This window comes from Notolepis coatsorum (assembly GCF_963971535.1).
Source record: "Notolepis coatsorum genome assembly, chromosome: 15".
NCBI lineage: Eukaryota > Metazoa > Chordata > Actinopteri > Aulopiformes > Paralepididae > Notolepis > Notolepis coatsorum.
The window spans coordinates 18,273,351-18,294,468 of NC_140179.1; the positions used below are offsets into that span (position 1 = coordinate 18,273,351).

The window sequence follows — 21,118 nt, forward strand, 5'->3', positions numbered from 1 at the left end:
TGCCAATCTCCAGACACGGATTGCCACTCGAACCTCTACAACAGGAACTGGCTTTCTAAATCTGGTGGTGTGACGGGTCAACCAGGGCCGGAGTGTATCACACAAGTGTATGAAAGTCCCTCTTCACATCCTGAAGTTTAGCAGCCATTCGTGGTCAGTCCTAGTACTGTAGATGTGTGGCCACCAAGCATGGGTACGTGGATATACCCATATGCCCCTGCAGTAAAGGCAGAGAGATAGAAAATGTTATTCCAATGCGTCATTAACATTATGGTTTACAACCAGCAAATACAGATCAGGTCAACAACCAGGCAGGTAAGCATAACCTATTGAACTTACTACCCACCATTCAAATACAACCAATTTGACAAAAAATAGGTTGTATTCCTCCAATGTACAGTCTCCCACCCCACCCCACCTACCCAACCTCCTCCAATGTACAGTTTCTACGTCAAATGTATATACCCTCTTTTTTAGACTCTTCTTGTATCACAAACAGTACTGTATTTGTAAATCTGGTATGTCATAAATGTATAGATGTAGCAGTACTGTCTATCTGTATGTCATGTTATGATGAATTGAAAATGGGGGACCCTGATGTAAACAAGACGAAAGTCTTTCTCTGGTCTGCATTCCCTTAACAATTGCGTGTATTGAGCTGTACTGTATTGTACCCATTCTGCAATCTGGTAATAAAGTTTTCAATCAATACTTCATGAAAAGTGAAGATTGGGGTTAGGCTAAGCAGGCACTGTACGTTTATTTATATAGCAGGGAGTTGGGGGGCAACTGATTGATTGTAAACTTTATTAGATTGCAGAATGGGTACAATACAGTACGGCTAGTTTGCTGCATGTCCCCAATTACATCGCCAAATACAGCTGAGTTGCTGTATGACGTCAACAAATTTTAATAACAAAAAACACGACATGATCAAAGGAAGACACACACACACACACATGCTAACGTTAGGCTAACGTTATAACTTATTTGGAATTGTCCGATGGCCTATGAAAAATAGCTTACCTGGTGATGCGTCTTTGGAAGAGAAATCGTTGGTTGAATAGGTCGTATGCGTCCATCAGAGCGTGTCTTCTCCTACGGTGTCGACGTGAGGCAGCACGTCTTCTTATCATATGCATCATTACATTATTTTCAAGTCGTAGCCTTGATGCTCGCTGAAATTGAATGTTTTCTTCACAGACTGAACAGTAGTATATCATCCAGAGAATGCCAATAAAAACAGGCAACCAAACACGCTGCTGATGCTCCATTTTCGATGATCGGATTAGTGTATTCTGTATTTTCGAGTTAAGAAAAATCCAAGCGAAGACTGTCAACTGAAAAAAAAAAAAATGCCCGCGGTCATCAGTAAAGTCAGGCTCGAGTCAGATTCAGGGTTGAGTGACCAATGAGTGACAGTGAGTGACAATCTGACCAATGAGTGACAGTTTGCTCGTGCGTGCGTTTGTTTTGGTCCGCTGTTAACACAGCCGTGTGAACACAAACGAACTAAAGGACAAGTGCAACAATTGTATCATTATAGTCCCTGTGTCTCCCTGAATCGGAACAAAGCAAACGAGCTACAGGTGTGAAAACACCCTTACACACATATATCTGAACACACACACACCCCCACCGATAAAGAGTATATAAGGATGATGAAATTAAATGAGTGAGAGGAACTTTTCTGAAATGTCTTGACCGACTGATGAATTAAAATCCTTCCTGCGCAGACATATTTAATTGTAAGTATGAAATATTGATTATTGTCTATATGTTCTGATGCATTCTGTATACAACTGGAGGCTAGGGCTGGGAGATTAATCGATTTTATCGATTAATTCGAATTCATGATTTAGGACAATTTAAAAAAAATAAGAAATGTCACCTTTTATTTTACAAAAAGTGATGTTTGGTGAAAGTTAGATTTGCACTTTATTAATCCCAATATGGAAATTCATTCTTGTTTGATGATCAAGAGGCACCTTTTATTTGTTTTAAGTGAAGTTTTGTGAAAAAGCAAGTTATTGCACTATTAATCCCAATAGGGACATTCATCTTTGTTTGATCAAGATTAACCCTTTATATATATATATCTTTTTTTATAATTACATTTTTTTTGTGAAGATTGGTGAAAGTTAGGTTTGCACTTCAATCCCAATAGGGAAATTCATCTTGGTTTGATAACCATCCCTTTTCTAAATTATCCACACATGACGTGCACCATGTGAACGATACACATGTTGTAAGGAGGAGAAAAATTATTCACATGTCCTCAAATTCCTCCGCTGTGTTCCCGGTCACTCTAGGAGCCGTGAACGTCCCGCCCCCCGTCTGTCTGGTGCCGTCGTTCTGACAGGTAGAATGTAAAGGGCCCGATAGATCATCAGAGAAGGGACAGGTACCAACATGGACTAATATGGAGGGCTTTATTTGAGAAAATTCAAATTGTAAATCCGGATTTGTTTTGGCAGTCTGAGAGTTGTATGTTGAGTTGTTTTTTTGTGGAGGACATCTTCGGTTTTGCTTTTGGAGAAGGCATGGCACTTGAGACAAAACACACTGTATCCTATATAATTGTATTTGAATTCCTCTTGTTTCTTTGTTTATTTACATTGCGTACAGCTTGTGTTATATTACGTTTTATTGTATTTTCTTGTATTTTCTTATTCTTGTGGCCATCTTGGTCTATATGTCATTTGTTAAGTAATTGGTAAAGTATATTATTATATACTTATTGTTATGTGTCTTGTAAGCCCATATGGGCTGGGCATACACCTGTATGTAAGACACGAAAATAAAAAACATCAAATCAAATCAAATATGGACATAGTTGAGACACCCTGTACGCATCAACGTAACACCACAGGACAGCTTTCTCACAGAGACACACATCTTGTTGTAGCACCACAGGACAGCTTTCTCACAGAGACACACATCTTGTTGTAGCACCACAGGACAGCTTTCTCACAGAGACACACATCTTGCTGAAGCACCACAGGACAGCTTTTATTATGCTGGGGGCAGCTTTATATGCCCCCATATAAAGTAATCATTTACACACATAGTTAGCTCATAAGTACCTTTACTGTCTCCTAGTAAATTGTGGAGATAGACGTTTGTATTATGAGATCAAGTGATTGACAACTTCTGTGAATTGGTAAAGACACATGGAATCCATTTGATTCTATAAGTAACTGAGAGGAACAGAACGTGTTAACCGTTTGGGTATTTGGGATGGAGGTGTCAATAAGGAGATAATCTTGGTTGGGTTAGGGCAGGGGTGCCCAACCTTTTTTGAACCAAGATCTACCTTTTAATTTGCCACCTAGCCGAGAGCTACCAGCCCAAATTTGTCCTACTCTCGGCTAAGATAAAATAAGATATTCCTTTATTGATCCCCTTGGGGAAATGCAGGCATAATAGCAGCATGGGGGAGGGGGTACAGGTAGTAAAAACAACACAAGCAGTGTAAACAAATAGGTCAATATAATTTACTATCTAACTAACTGAAAAATATATTCACAGTGTCATAAGATGCATAAGGCTAGTATTAGTAGTAATAGTATTACCCATTCAATATGCACATGACAGAAAATATTATATGGCATATAATATTTTCTGTCATGTGCATATTGAATGGGTATATAATATAATATGCTATTTTATATATCATTGTAACAGTGTAGTGTAGGAATTACAAGAATGACAAGACTGTAATTGTAACTTCTCACGTTTATTTCACACTCTGCATACACACTGACAACACACACACACTCAGTTCAATGGGCATGAGAAAACATGTGTTTACATTGCCAAAGCAAAAGTGGAACAATACAATCAAAACTAAAATATATGTACAATTAAAAGGGAATAGGAATGATGTGTAAACAGAGCTGTCACATTGCAAAATGGAATACAATCAAAAAACAATTCCACAAAAAGGTCTGTCAACAGTCACTGATAGTTCTCCTTTATCTTGTTTTTTTTTTATTATTAAATGTCTCTACCTTAGTGAGAACGCTGGCACTGGGAAGAGGTAGCTAGTTTTTCAAAGTCTGGGTTGTAGGATCTCAGGCAGTCCACAAGATGGTCATCTGTCAATGTGGTTCTGTACTTGGACTTGATGATCTTCATGTGAGAGAAAGCAGACTCACACAGGTAGGTTGCTCCAAAAACTGCAGGGAATAACACTCGCATGTATTAATGTCCCTCATGAGTTGCTCGTGAACATCTTCGGACATTTCCTCACAGCGCCGGGTCACAGTATTACGTGACAGCTGAAGGTCTTTAACAGCATTCATAATCTCTGTGTGATACTTGGAATTACCGAAGAGTGAATCGGCAGCGGCAGTCAATGCCTCTTTTACACAGTCGCCGTCTTTGAAGGATTTTTTCTTTTTAGCGAAAATGTGACTGACATGATAAGATGCAATTGTTGCAGCTTTTGCCTTGGTGTTGGGCTTCCTAAAAGTGGACTGTTGTCCCACTAGTGAAGACTTCATCTGCTGGAGTGCTGTTCTTCGTAGGACTGTTTTTGGAGGAAAATCCGTGCAGTGTTTCTTGTGCATCGTTGTATAATGCCGCTCCAAATTACCCTTTTTCGGCACAGCCACGGTTTGTTTGCAAATCAGACAGACTGATTTTGCGTTGAAATAAACAAAAAAGTAAGCCTCCTCCCACTCTTCATGGAAATTATATGTTTTTGGTCTTTTGGCTGCTCCGGTTCTGCTTGCGGCGCTGACGCTGGTGCTATCCGGCAGCTCATCGGAGGCGGCGTTGGAGCTGCTCCCTGGCGGCGGCAGCTCGTCGGAGGGTCCTGGCTCTGGCGGCAGTGAAGTCTTGCTTGCGTTGTTGAAAAGTAGCGTCCTCTGAATGAACCTCTTTTTAGCTGGTGGTGTTCCATTCATCTTGCAGTTTCGAGTGACTCAAGGCTGGTCTCAGAGCCATGTTTATACTGTACCTGCCAGGTGATGGGCCCGACCCCCACTCATGCCACTCAATTTGCATCCCTGTGGGTGAAGCTCGCTGTCCGGAATGTACGGAATGTAGACGGTATCGATTGGCTCAGGCTGCCTGACTGCCTGTTATACACAGGACTGCTCGAACGTTTGTTGTCCTCCCCTCCAAATCAAATCAAATTAAATGATTTTCCAAAATAATCTCGTGGTCTACTTGAAACCAGCGCGCGATCTACCGGTCGATCGCGATCGACTGGTTGGGCACGACTGGGTTAGGGTTAGAGATAATCTGGGTTGAGTTAGGGTTAGATAATCTTGGTTGGGTTAGGGTTAATAACCTACGGAGATAATCTTTGTTGTATTTTGACGCGAGAACACAGAAAATGTATTCCCATTTCTTATGATGTGTTAAATAAAAAAAGAGTGGATTGTAACGAGGAGAAATTAGACTTCACATCCTAATGAAGATTCCTGTACATTGTGTCCAAGGCCTTAAAATGGAGCTTCAGTCTGTGCTGTCACGGCCCCCACCCTTCTTTTTTTAAAGATTTATTTGAGCATTTTTACAGATTTTTATTGGTGCCGGGCCCCCACCCTTCTGACAGTTAAAATGGAGCATGGTTTCAGTCTGTGCTGTCACGGCCCCCACCCTTCTGACAGTTAATGTATGCGGTCTATGATATATGTGCCAGTAAAGTGGTTAGTAACTAAGCTTCTATTAAATATGAGAATATTTTGAAGACACCATGTAGGAACCACAAAGTGGATTCCATCAGTTTTACATCATTACAGAAAACATTTGTGTAAAATGAAAAGAGACACGCAGGCATTGGGGAACTTTTCTAATCTTAGCTAATAACTATATATATATTATTATTATATATATATATATATAGTAGATAGATCTGCAGGCATCTGTGCAAAATAATTCAATTTACTTTCAGTTTGCAATCGACAGGTGTTTTATGCAAAATTTGCAGGACTGTTGAGAGGTTAAATACCTGTAATAAAAATCTGTACGCAGATGACACTATTTTATATTGTTGGGCTGACTCCATACAATTGACGTTCATTTAATGTTCTTCAAGAGACACTTAATGATCTCAAACTTGTGTTACAGTTAGATGCTGATAAAACGAAATCTATGCTAAGAGCCAAGAATATGGATTACAGCAGCAGGTCAGCCCTCCCAGGTCAGCCCTCCCAGGTCAACCCTCCCAGGTCAACCCTCCCAGGTCAGCCCTCCCAGGTCAGCCCTCCCAGGTCAACCCTCCCTCCCAGGTCAGCCCTCCCAGGTCAACCCTCCCCTCCCAGGTCAACCCTCCCAGGTCAACCCTCCCCTCCCAGGTCAGCCCTCCCAGGTCAACCCTCCCCTCCCAGGTCAGCCCTCCCAGGTCAGCCCTCCCAGGTCAACCCTCCCCTCCCAGGTCAGCCCTCCCAGGTCAACCCTCCCAGGTCAGCCCTCCCAGGTCAGCCCTCCCAGGTCAGCCCTCCCCTCCCAGGTCAGCCCTCCCAGGTCAGCCCTCCCCTCCCAGGTCAGCCCTCCCAGGTCAGCCCTCCCCTCCCAGGTCAACCCTCCCAGGTCAGCCCTCCCAGGTCAACCCTCCCCTCCCAGGTCAACCCTCCCAGGTCAACCCTCCCCTCCCAGGTCAACCCTCCCCTCCCAGGTCAGCCCTCCCAGGTCAGCCCTCCCAGGTCAACCCTCCCCTCCCAGGTCAACCCTCCCAGGTCAACCCTCCCCTCCCAGGTCAGCCCTCCCAGGTCAACCCTCCCCTCCCAGGTCAGCCCTCCCAGGTCAGCCCTCCCAGGTCAACCCTCCCCTCCCAGGTCAGCCCTCCCAGGTCAACCCTCCCAGGTCAGCCCTCCCAGGTCAGCCCTCCCAGGTCAGCCCTCCCAGGTCAGCCCTCCCCTCCCAGGTCAGCCCTCCCAGGTCAGCCCTCCCCTCCCAGGTCAGCCCTCCCCTCCCAGGTCAACCCTCCCAGGTCAACCCTCCCAGGTCAGCCCTCCCCTCCCAGGTCAGCCCTCCCAGGTCACCCCCCCCCCCCCCCCCCCAGGTCAGCCCTCCCAGGTCAACCCTCCCAGGTCACCGCCCCCCCCCCCCCCCCCCCCAGGTCAGCACCGGGGGTCTGGGTCTGAACTCACTGCTGCTCCACTTCAGCATCAGGTCCACGGCGTAGATGGCGCGGGAGGAGGGGTAATCACAGATCCCGTACGGAGCCGGCCGCGATGATGCTGCCTGGAAGAGCTCCCCGAACGCCTTAAAGCACTCCCCCTGAGAGAGAGAGAGAGAGAGAGAGAGAGAGAGGGGGGGAGGGAGAGAGAGAGAGACAGAAAGAGAGAGAGAGAGAGAGAGAGAGAGAGAGAGAGAGAGAGAGAGAGAGTCAGGGGGCTTTCTCATTAGGAACGGGTGCTCCGCTCCGTCCTCGCTCCGTCCTTGAGTGCGAACTCCCCCCCTCTGGTTTGTGTACACACTGCAGTCTTGGTTCGCTCCGGGTTTTGTTTACGGTTTGCGTTTTGAGCGTGTAAGCTGCCGTAGGCGATGATGACACTCTCGAACGTCAACACATCACAGTTGAACACACGGTGATGGAAACTGGATGCCCGATATAAAGAAACGAATAACCAATAAATATGAAGTTATCTTTTGAAGCTCTGTTGTCAAGCCTTGTCAATATAACCCACCCCATTTTCTCATGAATGGAACTTGTGTCGATGTGTCGTGGAGTCCGCTTTGAGCTTTTTCCAGGGTTAGCGACTAACGCTAGTTAGCTTAGCCTAGTCATTGGATAGTTAGCAGCTAACGTTAGCCCATTGCTTGCGTCAATTATATTGCATGTCATTGAAGGTCCGCGCTGGTCTGTGTCTATAATGAAATGAGAGGACAGCTCTGCACTAAAGCAAGCCTCATCTCAGCCGCGACGTGACAACATACTCGATGTTATATAAAAATAATCTCGCGGTCTACTTGAAAATCAGCCTGCGATCTACCGGTCGTTCACGGCCGACTGGTTGGGCACCACTGGTCTATAGAAATAAATGCATTCGAACAAGAAACCAATGTATAGACATAGCAATGGCAAAAAAATTGCCAGGCCTAATGCGAGCCAGGGAAGTCGTGTCTTGGGCTTGTAACGTGGCTTCATCTCGAAGTTTTCATCCACTAAGCCGTGAGGCTCAACATGCTTGTTTGGTTGAGGTCTGAACTCGCCAAATTGCCCATAAATATAGTTTTTGTGGGTATTGTCCAGTTGTTGCTGTATGTTTTTATCTGCCCAAAATTCAAGCAAGCATGAAAGCATTACAGTAAGCTTGCACACCACGCCCCGCTCCGTCGTCGGGGACGCTGGTTCCCACCCGAGACCACCTATTCCAGCGGTCCAGGTTTGGAGCCAATCAGCGTCCCCGGGGACGCGGGGGAGCGTTCTCATCACACCCTATTTTGGTGCGATCACGCTCTGATTCGACCCCGAATGGCTAGTGTGAAAGCCCCCTCAATCACACAAAAAAGTATCGAACCGGGAACCTCTGGATTACCAGACGACTGCTCTACCCCCCGAGCCACTGTCGCCCCCAAATACCTTAACGCACACAATTTCACGTTACACCTGAGGAGTTTAAAAAGGTCGACTTATAATACAGAAAGGTGCATCTTAGATGTGATTCCTGACACCCAGCTTGTACCAGATCAAATGGAGCAGCGTGAATCCAGTTAACCCTTCACTGCCACACCCTTTCACTGTGACAATACAGAAGGTTAACCCTTTCACAGAATGTTTTTTTTTAATTTTTTTTTTTTATTATCTTTTCCCCCCTCCTTTTTTGCGATTTGTCTCCCATCCCACTGTTAGTCGTTATGCCAATTCCCAACGCCCTTCCTGGTTGTTGCGCACCCCCCCCCCTACTGTTGGTCCGGGAGGCCGGAGACTGTCACATGCTTTCCTCCAACGCATGTGCAGCCAGCCGGCAGCCAGCCTGGCAGCGCAGATTCTCACCGGGAGAGTGTAACGTGTGGAAGGTCGCACTACCTCTCTCCAGATCCTACCCTCGCTGAGCAGGCGCCCCGACCGAACTGTAGGGGTCGCTGTCCACAACGCCCAGGACCCACCCACGGCTTCCCTCCCCCTAACTCAGCCAAACGAGTTAGTATAGCGATCAGCCTAAGCCAAGGCAATGCCGACTCTCCGGGAGTCGAGACCGCAGCCTCTTGCATTGGTGACAGAGCATGTGAGCGGAGTGGCGCGGTCGAGAAATCCGCTCTTCGCTCTAGACGGCTTGTTCTGCTCCGCTAATCGCTCATGTTGATCCCGCCGCCACGCCGCTCAGCGCTCACCTTCATTTACGAATCAAGCGCTCCCCGCTCCACAGCTCGCTCAGCAGAATTTAATTTTTTTTGGAGCATGATGTAAATTAGCTTGATTTGACCAAACTACAACAGTCTACACCCCCTGGGCCCCTTAACAATTGTTTGTATTGAGCTGTATAGTAATTGTACCCATTCTGCAATGTTAAATAACGTTTATCCATTCAACTAGCTCTACATTTACATTTACATTTAGTCATTTAGCTGATGCTTTTATCCAAAGCGACTTACAAGTTCTGTATGACAAGTCATCAGGAAGGGCACAACTCTATCAGCTGAGTAACAATGTTCATCAAAGTGTTGAGTGCTACAGTGTAGGTTAGTTTATTAGGACAAGTGCATGACAGTAAGGTTAGTTAGGGTTAGATATCTTTTTTATAAAAAAAAATTATTTCAGATAATGGTTGAAGAAGAGCTCTACTAAGCGATGATAGCTAGCCTAGCCACAATGCTATGGGCGATGCCATTCACGTTAGCATGTAAGCTAACAACAACAACAATGGCGGATTAGACTTTGGTCTAGCAGGATGTGAGTGACGGTTCACCCTTCTCATTGGTTGAAAATGGCCTTCATGTTTGTACATCGCCACCTGTTGCTTTGGCATTGTACTACATGTATATTAAATCAGTTTGAGCGGCCCGGAGCGTATTGGAGCGGAGGAGAACTCTCGCTCCAGAAGTCGCGCCGACCCATTTTAAAACCCACTCCGTCGCTCACGTCAAAAACGCCCGCTCCGCTCCCCGCGCCGCTCACATGCTCTGATTGGTGACGAGCACAATCTCCGCTACGCCACCTGACCGCCCAACCCTTTCATTGTCGTAGAAAGTAGTTGTACATATGTCTTGGCCTATGTGGTATAAATCCTATATGTATTAACTCTGATGACTAGTGTCCTGGAGTGAACTCTCCATCTGTAAGCACGAGTGTGAGACCTAAAGAGGCAGGGCAGTCTCATTAAGGCAGTATTGGGGAATACTTTGGATAAACATTGATGAGGACAGGAAACGTCCAAGCACGAACTGGGCAGTCACATTGCTGCTTTGACACACACACACACACTTAGATAACACTTAGACACATACACACACAAACACACACACACACCCCGATTTAGAGCGGTTATGTAAGGTGGCCATGCCTACCAACTGTTCGCCTGTTTTATAGCAACACTACTATCACGGACATCTAAGAAGGGAGATCCCCCTTGAACGGCCATTCTAAGGTTTCTCTCTGCATCTTTTCCTATTGCTAGGTTTTAGTGAGTTTTTCCTTACCTTCGCATGGGGTATGTCTGGGAGTGTTGCATTCATTAATTTAGCATTTATTTAAAATTGTTTGGATTTTATGGTGTTCTTGTTTTGTTCTTGACTTATTGTGATGTTTCTTCTTGACTTGTTTAAAGAACAGGTGTCCGGCCTAGGGCTGGGCGATATGACGATATTATATAAATATCGGGTACAGTTCATTAACGATACACTTTTTCAACGTATCGTGGATATCGTGATGTTTTGCCCAAGAGGATTGTGTCGCGTCAATCTGTCCACACGTTACTCGTTCATATCTCAGCCCGTGCTGAGATATGCCCATTCCGCGGTCTGTTAATAAAGTTTTCAATCAGACAGATGTATGGAAAGGCTTTTATTATAACATTCGTTGTAGTAAAATCATTATGCCTCATTTAGTCATCCTGTTGAGCACTGGTCTCCTACTCGACGGCCGCGGGGAGCTAACGTTAGTAGCTTTGTTGACGTTGTTCAGCCACAGGACATTCAGGAAGTAAAAAACTAGGAGCTTGCCGATTGGTGCTAAGAACAGCAGGGCGGGTGCAAGCGCTGTGTCGTAATTGGCAGACTCGACTGTCAATCAAAATTATATGTTTCCGTCAGAATGAATGAGTGAAGACTTTGTTAAAGGGTTGCAGAATGGGTACAATACAGTACAGGAGGATGAAGACCAGAAAAAGACTTACTTTTTTACATAAGGGTCCTCCATTTTCAATTCATCAAAACATTTAGAGACATACATATATACAGTAGTTTCATTAAAATGCTATTGATTGATTGATTGATTGATTGATTTAAAACTTTATTAACATATTGCAGAATGGGTACAGTACAGCTCAATACATACAATTGTTAAGGGGATGCAGACCAGAGAAAGACTTTAGTCTTGTTTACATCAGGGTCCCCCATTTTCAATTCATCATATTTCATATCTAAATCATATAATATCTCATTGCTAAATATATGCAATATATAATCTAATAATCTAAATCTAATATATAATATAAAAATGCTAAATGCATGGGTATTTTATTTTGTCTTTAATGTTAGCTTGCAAAATCAAATACTGTCTTGGTAAGCCTCATAATGAATTGTTTGGGGTAAAAAAGAAAAACATCGTGATGTGTATCGTGTATCGCCGAAAGGTCAGAAAATATCGTGATATCATATTTAGGCCATATCGCCCAGCCCTAGTCCGGCCCCATGGGGACATTAACGTGTGTTGTCGGGCCTTACAAATAAATTTTATTTGATTTGCCTTTAACAATTTCACTGCCCAAGCTTAATTCCTTTTTACCCTGCCCGTCGCTTATCAAAGACTCATTTTCCAGTCAACATTGTCGTAGCAGATTGTTTTTTTATCGCTTCATTTCCTTTTTTTTTTTTTTTTTAATCAATCAAATAATTTATTTTGTGTTCATATTTTCATTATCTTGTGTATATTTTGTCTGTGTATTGTAGTAATTATTTTTGACGTGTGAGTTCCAAGTCATCTTTTTTTATTTCTTTATTTTTTTTCCGTTTTCTAGCATTTTGAAAAGCACTCGATTTCACGGAAAAAATAAGACATTCCATGATAATCGCCCTTTACTGGAATATTCTAGAACGTTGTAATTTTTCTGCCTATTTATGAATCGTTTTCAAATAAACGCTAGATTATCGATAGTATATGTGTGCGCATGCACGCTCGTGCCGCAAGCTGAAAATCGATTCTCCTAGTTACTGACCGCTCGCACAGCCAAACAGCCATATCACGTAATCACATAAAAGCTTATATCTCCGTGAAAACGGATCTGATTATCCTAAGCCTGGTAACATAGATTCCTTACCTGAGATCAGATGGTATTCAAATGGATTATTCCAATTCCTGATCGCCATTCGAAAAAATCGATCCTTTTATTTATTCACTGTGTATACTGTAAAAACACATAATCCCCGCTGATCTGAGGCTCAGGGATTTTTTTCTCTTTCATTTTCATTGAGTTCAATCCAAAAGGGTGAATTACCATCTGGGAGACGATAGGGGGCGCTTTTTTCACATCTGAGCGCCTGGAGTGGCTGGATTTCCAACGGTAGACTCGGTTGATGAAATATGAATTCAGATCGCTAATAAAAAAAAAAGAGAAAAAACGAATATTCTCGTGATGGGCCTTCAACCCGCGGGGGGTAAACCCGAGAAAACTCGGGTTGGGCAATCAAAGTGTTAAGTAATTAATAATTGACCCACTGTCCTATGGACGAATTTTAATATCTTGAGTAATAACAGGCATGTCATTACAGAGACATTGGGCCAGCACACACATACACACACACACACCCTTACACACATACACTTGTTAACACACACACACACAAATCAAATCAAATTTATTTATAAGGCCCGACAACACATGTTAATGTCCCCATGGGCCGTACAGGTCTTCTTTAACACTTTGATCGCCAGGCTTAAATTCAGAATAAACCATCCCACGCCAGCTCTATTTGTCTATGGGGATGTTTACCTTCTTTGCAGGGCTATAACTTTTTAAATTGTATTGCTAAATTGACATTACTATGGCCCATTCAACGTCCTATATCTATTGTTCAGGGTGTAGCAACGTTATACTTTTTCATTCACATATTCATACTAAAATACGGTCTAAAGTATAAGTATGTTTTTATCGTTTTCTGCAGCTTTCTCCAGAACGTGATTTATAGCCCCAAATGCATTATATTGATGATGAAATACAGTTTGATAGGAATCTGCGCGAGATAAAAAATTTCAAATGGACGTGCTTCTAGAAGTTACTACTGATCATCTGATGTTGACCGGATGGGGGGGGGGGGGTCGTTTATAATTCCGTGGCCAACGTTAGATGATTCATCTAGTGTGGGTGATATGATCATTAGAGCAGTTAGTATCGAACACGTTAAAAAATAACGCTGAATCTTACCGTAGCTTCCTCATAGCGTTGGGCGATGAGCGTGGAACAGAAATATTCCTATTATGGGATGTAGAAATATGCGATCCATTTCCAGGTTGTATAATAGTATATACGTCCAAATCATGTTGTTTATCGAGTTATTGGTAACGGATTGCTATCTGTTGTGTCTAGCAAGTGTTTCAGTTTCCAAGAAGGGGTTAACCCAGGCCAACAGGTCGACGAGAACGAGTCCGGACCTGGGCCCGGCGGACCGGGACGTACACAGGGAGCCTATATTCCAATACTAACCGTTTTGTGCGTTTTGCGAATCTGATAGGCCACTGACGTTTCTGGTCATGTGACATGTGCACCAATCGTGTGACGGCAAGTTCTCTAGCTGGTTAAGCTTAGGCACTCTTTCGAAGTTGGTTAAGGTTAGAGTTTGTCTTAGAGCATGGCGATAGAACGCCAGCCCTGATTCCAAACTCTAACATTAACCAACTTCGAAAAGAGTCGCCTAAGCTTAACCAGTGATAAACTAGGCGTTAGCTAGTTTGCTGCTGGTCGGGGCGGAAATGGGCACGTCACACGATTGGGTGCACATGTCACATGACCAGAAACGTCAGTGGCCAATCAGATTCGCAAAACGCACAAAACGGTTGGTATTTGAATAGACGCACACAGGGATGCCAGAGGGGTACAATAGAACCACCTCGACAGCCCCCTCCCAGCCCCGCCAAGCAGGGGAAGGGAGGGGCGAAAAAGAATGGAGAAGGACCAGGCTCCTTAGCACAGCGCAAGGTACAACACAATATGGACCAAGCAACTGCGAAGGATAACTCGTAGTGACGTAATCACGAACACACCTCCATAACATCAAACCCTGCGACGCCCGGGCTAACCCGGCATTTCCCCCCTGAAAAAGCACAAAGTCCTTCAGGGTACCAGAACAGCAGATCTGTGCCCCGGCGGACAACGGGTTAACTGACCTGGTCCGGCGCGACCAGAACCAGTCCTGTGTCCTAATCACGCCACCATCCCCAGTCCTAAGAGGGGGGTAGGTACGCGTGTCGATACAAAACATCACAGAGGGCGCCACCAAGACGGTCAGAACATGAACGCACCGTGCCCGGTGGCCCACCCCATGGGCGTGAGACCCCTCCTCCAATGTTTCGATCTACTCCGTCATCTCCCCCAGAGATGAGCGAGAGTTCGTCGAGACTAACCTAGTACACTGGCGCTCGGAAGAGATAAAATCTCCATCCCAGTTGCTCTACAAAAATCGCTGTTTCTATAATGAGCAACCAAGGCGCGCCAGCCCATGCGTGGTTCCACACTGAAGCACCCAGGGCCAGCACTATGTACACGTCGAGACCCAAAACACATCAATGGTAATTCTAACAAGAACCCAAATAACGTTCCCTCCATGCCGCCTGGGACGAGCGGTAGGAAGCTGGCCAAAAGACACAGATATGGCCCCATATGACGCGTCTGAGGGAAAGAAACCCTGTCAACACTGCTCTGTATAAGAGAGGAGACAGGGAACCCCCAGAGACCTCTCACGTGAGTAATAATTGAAAAGATATATGTAAACATTGAGCTACGTGACCAAAAGCTCAACACATATGCAATAGAGAGCAGAGCAGAAAACAAAGTTTCCACGCACCGCATAACTCAATCTTGACAATGGCAGCGGTCCACAACATGGAGCCTGAAAAAAACTCACGGAAGCCTCACGACCAATAGAATCGCGCCCAGTGACGTATTCTATGGCGGGGGAAATTCCGTGACCCACCTGCCCAAATATGGCGTGGGACCAGGGAATTCCCCTCTCCCCACCCTGTGACGCGCTGACCCAACAGTGTGACAGGAAGACCGAAGCACAGGAGGTCCAACCCCCTGGCCAATCAGAAAAAAGGGGGGGGAGGGGTTTATCTGTTCACCCCCTTATGACCCCATACCCCGGATACGATGAAAACAAACAAGCTGCGATGATACCAGTTTACCTAGCATGCTACATGAAAAGCGTATATCCACTAGGATAAGCTCAACCATCTGCACGCCAGCCACAGACGATAAACTCGTTTGCGAAAAACAGGTTTTTATACAAGGCTTTTAGGCTCATGTGCGAACACGTCACCCGTGTTTATATACTTCACCAAGTAAAGAGAAAACAGACGTTTAAAGAGAGGGTCAAAAGACCTCGGTACAAGCTACATATGATTACTTCTGTAGGCTAACACTCTAACCTGGTTGTGACTCGATGCCATGTTTCCCAAACGTAACAGAATACACACAACCCCCTCAGATAAAAAAGGTAAAGTTCACTCTTACTACTGCAAGAAGAACACAGTCTTCTTCATGATGAGGGAAGACAAGTCTTTCGACCGAGTGCTAGCCACAGGCCTTGCTAAGCCCACATATATATAGCGACCAGAAACAATTTTCAAGAAAACTGTCCTACTCCCTAAGGCCTAAGCAAACACACAACCCCACAGCTAGGTGAGGGTTTATACATCGTATCCCCAATATATAGTGAATAAACACACATTTTGTAACAAAAAACACTCCCTCACCAGGAGGGACTTTTTATTTAATAACAAAATTATATGTTGGGGGGGGGGAAGGGGACAGGGGTAAACATGGGAGTCACTAGCGGCGCCTGCCGCGTGCAGAGCGCTGTTTGCCCCCACGGGGAGCCGGCCCGGAGGAACGGTTCTGGGGAGCCTGGTCACGTCGATCCCTACCGTTACCTCTGGGCGTGGGGCGGCTGGCTGCAGCGGACGAGGCACTCCCTCCACTCCTGACCTTCTTCGCCGAAGGTCCAGTAGCGGCGGCGGTGGTGGCGGAGGCAACGGTCGCGGTCCTCTGCCAGCGTTGCTTCTTCCGGACATCACCGGTGGCATCGGGTCGGGGGAAATGGGGTTGGAGCACAGAGCGCTCATCCTCCATCTCTCTGCAGGCTGCCGTCATCTGCTGCATGGCCGACCCGAATAGCCCAGCATCGGAGAGGGGGGCCGTGAGCAGCGGAATCCTCTTCTGCTCCGGCACCCGCGCCTGCTCCAGCCAAAGGTGGCGCTGGGATAGAGTGGCCAGGGCGCGCTCCTTCCCCGCGGCTATCGCCTGCAGCTGGGTTAGGTGCAGGATGGCTCCAGCCGCCTGGGCGTGAAGATATTGTTGATGGTCATCCAATACCGACCCGTCCTCCATCATCCCCGACATGTAGCGCGCTAGCTGCGCAATGTTGGAAGTCGCAGCTAGGCTCTGAGTCGCGGCGATGTACACCTGGTCACTCCAATTAGCCAACTGCCAACGGCTCCCACACCATTTCGGGGACAAAGTATGGATGCCATCGGGCTATCAAGCCGAGGCACCCCGTCCTTTAGCCCCTGGACCAAACCCGCCACCCACGTGACTGGCACGTAGGCGGGGGTAAGGCCAACAATGCGGCCGCCATGAGCTCGGGGAACAAGGCAAGCAACTCCCCTCGCGTACCTCCCTCCGTGTCACTCGTGTCCCTCACGTACGGGAGGCTGCCACGGGCGCCACCATCCGACGCGGCAGATAGCTGGGCATCTTGTCTCAGGGTCGGAGGTTCTAACCCAACTCCGGAGTACAAGGGACCCCAAGGAGACGCAACACTCCCTGCCACTCCCTGAGGGGGAGAGTGATACGTCTCTACTGGGGCTTCGAACAAGAGAGCTCTCGCCCCCTCCATATAATCCTCAGTCTCCATCGGAAATGGAGACGAGGCAAGAGAACTCTCTTCCGGCTCCAGCACAACATCAAAGCCTGGCCGTTCGCCCCTGCTGCTCGCCGCCTTACGACGAGAGCGAGCAGAGGCGAAGAGTACACACACACATATTCACACAAATACACACCCACCTGAGAAATGAGTATAAGAAGGATGAAACCATAATATGAAGTCAGAGTATTGTCTGAATGGCTTGTTTCGACCGACAATCAATCTCTCCTGCGCAGACCTTGTTTGAATCAGACCCGGCTCCGTGTCGTCTATTGTAAGTATCACGAATTGGTCAGGTGAAGTGATAATTACCTACAATGTCTGATGATTCATCATGCATTAAACCTTTGTCCTCGGCGGCAATTCTGATTGGATCCTGTGCCTGCCGTATCCTTTAATAAGCTAATGATGTCCTAATGAGCTATAGACAGCTTCTATATCACAACCTTCTGTAGTGTGGTAGTGAAAGGGTTAACCTTCTGTAGTGTGGTAGTGAAAGGTTAACCTTCTGTAGTGTGGTAGTGAAAGGTTAACCTTCTGTAGTGTGGTAGTGAAAGGTTAACCTTCTGTAGTGTGGTAGTGAAAGGGTTAACCTTCTGTAGTGTGGTAGTGAAAGGTTAACCTTCTGTAGTGTGGTAGTGAAAGGTTAACATTCTGTAGTGTGGTAGTGAAAGGTTAACATTCTGTAGTGTGGTAGTGAAAGGGTTAAGATGCATCACAACAAGCACTCTCACCTCCACGTCCTTCCAGAGGTGTTGCGGATACTGCTTCTCAAACATCGGGATGAATTCATCATAGTGGATCTTGAGTGAGAGAGAGAGAGAGTTAGAGAGAGAGAGTTAGAGAGAGAGAGTTAGAGAGAGAGAGAGAGAGAGAGAGAGTGAGGGGGGGGTCTGTACTGTCGTCTTAAAGACCAGAGACACTGGACACTGTCGTAGAAAGTAGTCCTGTGTAGTCCTCCAACGTGGGGCGCCAAATATATAGGCGATAATCAATAATTCATACTAGGGCTGACCCCTATTAATCGATTAGTCGACTAATCGGTCGAAAGGGGCCGTAGTCGACTGGCCAACCTCTTAGTCGAATATAATAATTTTTTTTTTATCATTTTTTTCAAAAGAAAAGAGGCATAGAAGCGTGGCTAACGCTAATGGCACGCATACCAGAGGCTAACTGCCTACGAAAACAGGCACAGAGGCACTGAAAGAGGATTTCACCCATCTAATGAACACACTATACTAGACAAATATCAAGATGTATCCATCAGTGGACCAATTGCATGCTTTTGCAGAGGACAAGAAGCCTTCAGTCGACTCCTTCAGACATTAAGCACCCCCCACAGCCCAAATGGAATGATACAAAAAAAGATTTAAAAAAGAAAATGTAAAAATTTAAAATATACTTTTTTTTTTTTTTTTGTTTTAGTCGACCAATAGTCGACTAACGGCAAATTTTGGCCAATCCTAGTCGACCATCCAAATCCTTAGTCGGGGACAGCCCTACTTCATACTGATTAATTAAATAAACGTGATCCGCACAAAGAAGACTTGGAACTGGCTTCGATTCAAACTGTCTGCGCAGGGAGGGCTTTTAATTCAATAGTCGGTCAAGACATTTCAGAAAAGATCCTACTCCTAATTTCATCTTCATCCTTTTTATACTCTTAATCTTGCTCCGTGTGCGTGGGTTGGAGGTCTCTGTGTGTGTGTGTGCCAAGTCCCCTTGTGTGTGTGTGTGTGTGAACACCAGATGCCAGGAAGTGTGTATGTCTGTGTGTATATTTATACGTGCATGTGTGTGTGCGATTATCCCTGTGCCTGAGTACAATCCAGTGTGTGCGTGTAATTTAGGAGTATGTTATTGCCAAGTTACCTTCCTGTGTGTGCATGAGCTCATTGTTTTGCAATAGAGTGCATGAATTTGCTTCTAGAAGCTTCGACCCAGACTCTCTTTGTGAGTTTACTCCGGGACATTAGGATTTAGATTTTCTCCAACCCGTCTTTCTTCACAACTTCTCCTCACTGACCTAACGGCCCTTTTGTATGAGTTCACAGTAGTGCAGTCTTGTTTATTAAGCTAACGTGGTTGGTTTGTAGTAGCAAATACACATTAAAGGCTTATATGTATTGTACTTATATTGTAGCTGTATTGTAACCAGTCCTATCGTCATATGCATTATAAAAGAAGGATGCTGGATTTAGAATGTAGGATTTTTGCTGTCTGATGAATTCATCCTGCATTAAACCACACAGCAAATTCTGATTGAAATCCTGTGTCCGTCTCTCCTTTGATAAGCTATTGATTTATTGAGTATTAAGTATTGAGTACCGCTTCTTTAGTTAATACGAGTGTAATGTGCTATGTGTTTTATGTGTTGTATATGTTTTATGAGGATAAGAGGACTACTTTCTACAACAACACAAGGCCTGTACTGTCGCATGTACCGTGACGTCTAGTGATTAAACTACCTGTTTCAGCGGCACCCACTCTGCGAGAGAGAGAGAGAGAGAGAGAGAGAGAGAGAGAGAGAGAGAGAGAGAGAGAGAGAGAGAGAGAGAGAGAGAGAGAGAGAGAGAGACTACCTGTTTCAGCTGCACCCCCTCTGCATAGTTCATCACAGTGAAGTGCTTTTGGTAGTCGTCCAAATGGTCCAAGGAGAAGGCCCTGAGAGAGAGAGAGAGAGAGAGAGAGAGAGAGAGAGAGAGGTGTAAATGGCAAAAATATACCTTTAAACAACTCTGTACTGATTAATCTGAATACCTTAAACAACTCTGTACTAATTCATCGGAACATATTGACCTATTCACCTTTTGACATGAAACTGTCCGACCTGACATCTTTGCATGTACGACTGCACCCTCTGTCTTGGAACCCACACAGGCAACTGCTGAGCCAGAAACGCCCATGTCTCAGCCAATAGCTAAGGGCCCTTTCTCACTCACCCTATTCGTTTCTATTCCGTTCCGTTCTGGCCCGTTCCAAGATCTGATGCGAACTCCCCCCCCCTCTCCCCCCTCTAGTTTGCGTACACACTGCAGTCTTGTTTCGTTCCGGGTTCTGTTTACGGTTTGCCTTTTGAGCGTTTACGCTTGCCGTAGGCGATGATGTCACGTTCCTGTCACGTTTCCTGCAAAGAAAGTCAACAAGGCGGCGCCGGGCGCCACCATCTTTGCCTGTTTACCCATTGCAGCACTTCTTTTTCAGCAAAGTCTAATAAAAGTGCAATAAACAAAACGGATACATTCACTGTGTGTTCTGCCTGTCATTTGTTGATGAAACAAAACTAACATCAACACAAGTGACCACCAAGAGCGGATAGTTTAGCCTAAAAAAAGATCGGTAGCTACATTGTTAGCTGCATGCTAACGTCATTGGAATATGCCATTATAACCGTATAGCATTGTGGCTAGAAGCTAACGTTAGCTCACGCTAGTTAGCCAGCACCAAACTGATGATATCGGGAGCTATCAGTAGTTAGATAACATTAGAGACAACGCTGTGTGTATTAAACAAAGGTGAATAGATGACTGGGCCATTTTGTTTAATGCTTGTTAAGTTGAAAGAGGAGCTTTGAGCTAACAGGGTCTGATAGCTAACGCTAGCTCATGTTAGCCAGTGGCAGTGCTCAACCAATCGTTAATGCTAGCAGAATGAATGGATGTAAACTTTATTTAACATATTGCATAATGGGTACAATTAGGGATGCTCGATATTGGCTTTTTTACCGATACCGATATTCCGATATTGTCCAACTCTTAATTTCCGATACCGATATCAACCGATATCAACCGATACCGATATATGCAGGGTTTCCCCGTCCAAAAAACTGAATAATTTCAGGTAACTAATAATTTCACTGGAT

General features: G+C 45.4%; 1 protein-coding gene across 1 annotated transcript in view; it reads right to left on the minus strand.

Annotated features, from left to right (window-relative positions):
* ttll12 (tubulin tyrosine ligase-like family, member 12) overlaps positions 1-21,118 on the minus strand; it is a gene marked incomplete at its 5' end in the record, with an annotated part of 98,807 nt that overhangs the window by 9,013 nt on the left and 68,676 nt on the right. Inside the window, 3 exon segments of the mRNA XM_084330914.1 lie at positions 7,107-7,236; positions 17,991-18,059; positions 19,839-19,920. Of these exon segments, the coding sequence (XP_084187040.1) occupies positions 7,107-7,236; positions 17,991-18,059; positions 19,839-19,920 (281 nt within the window).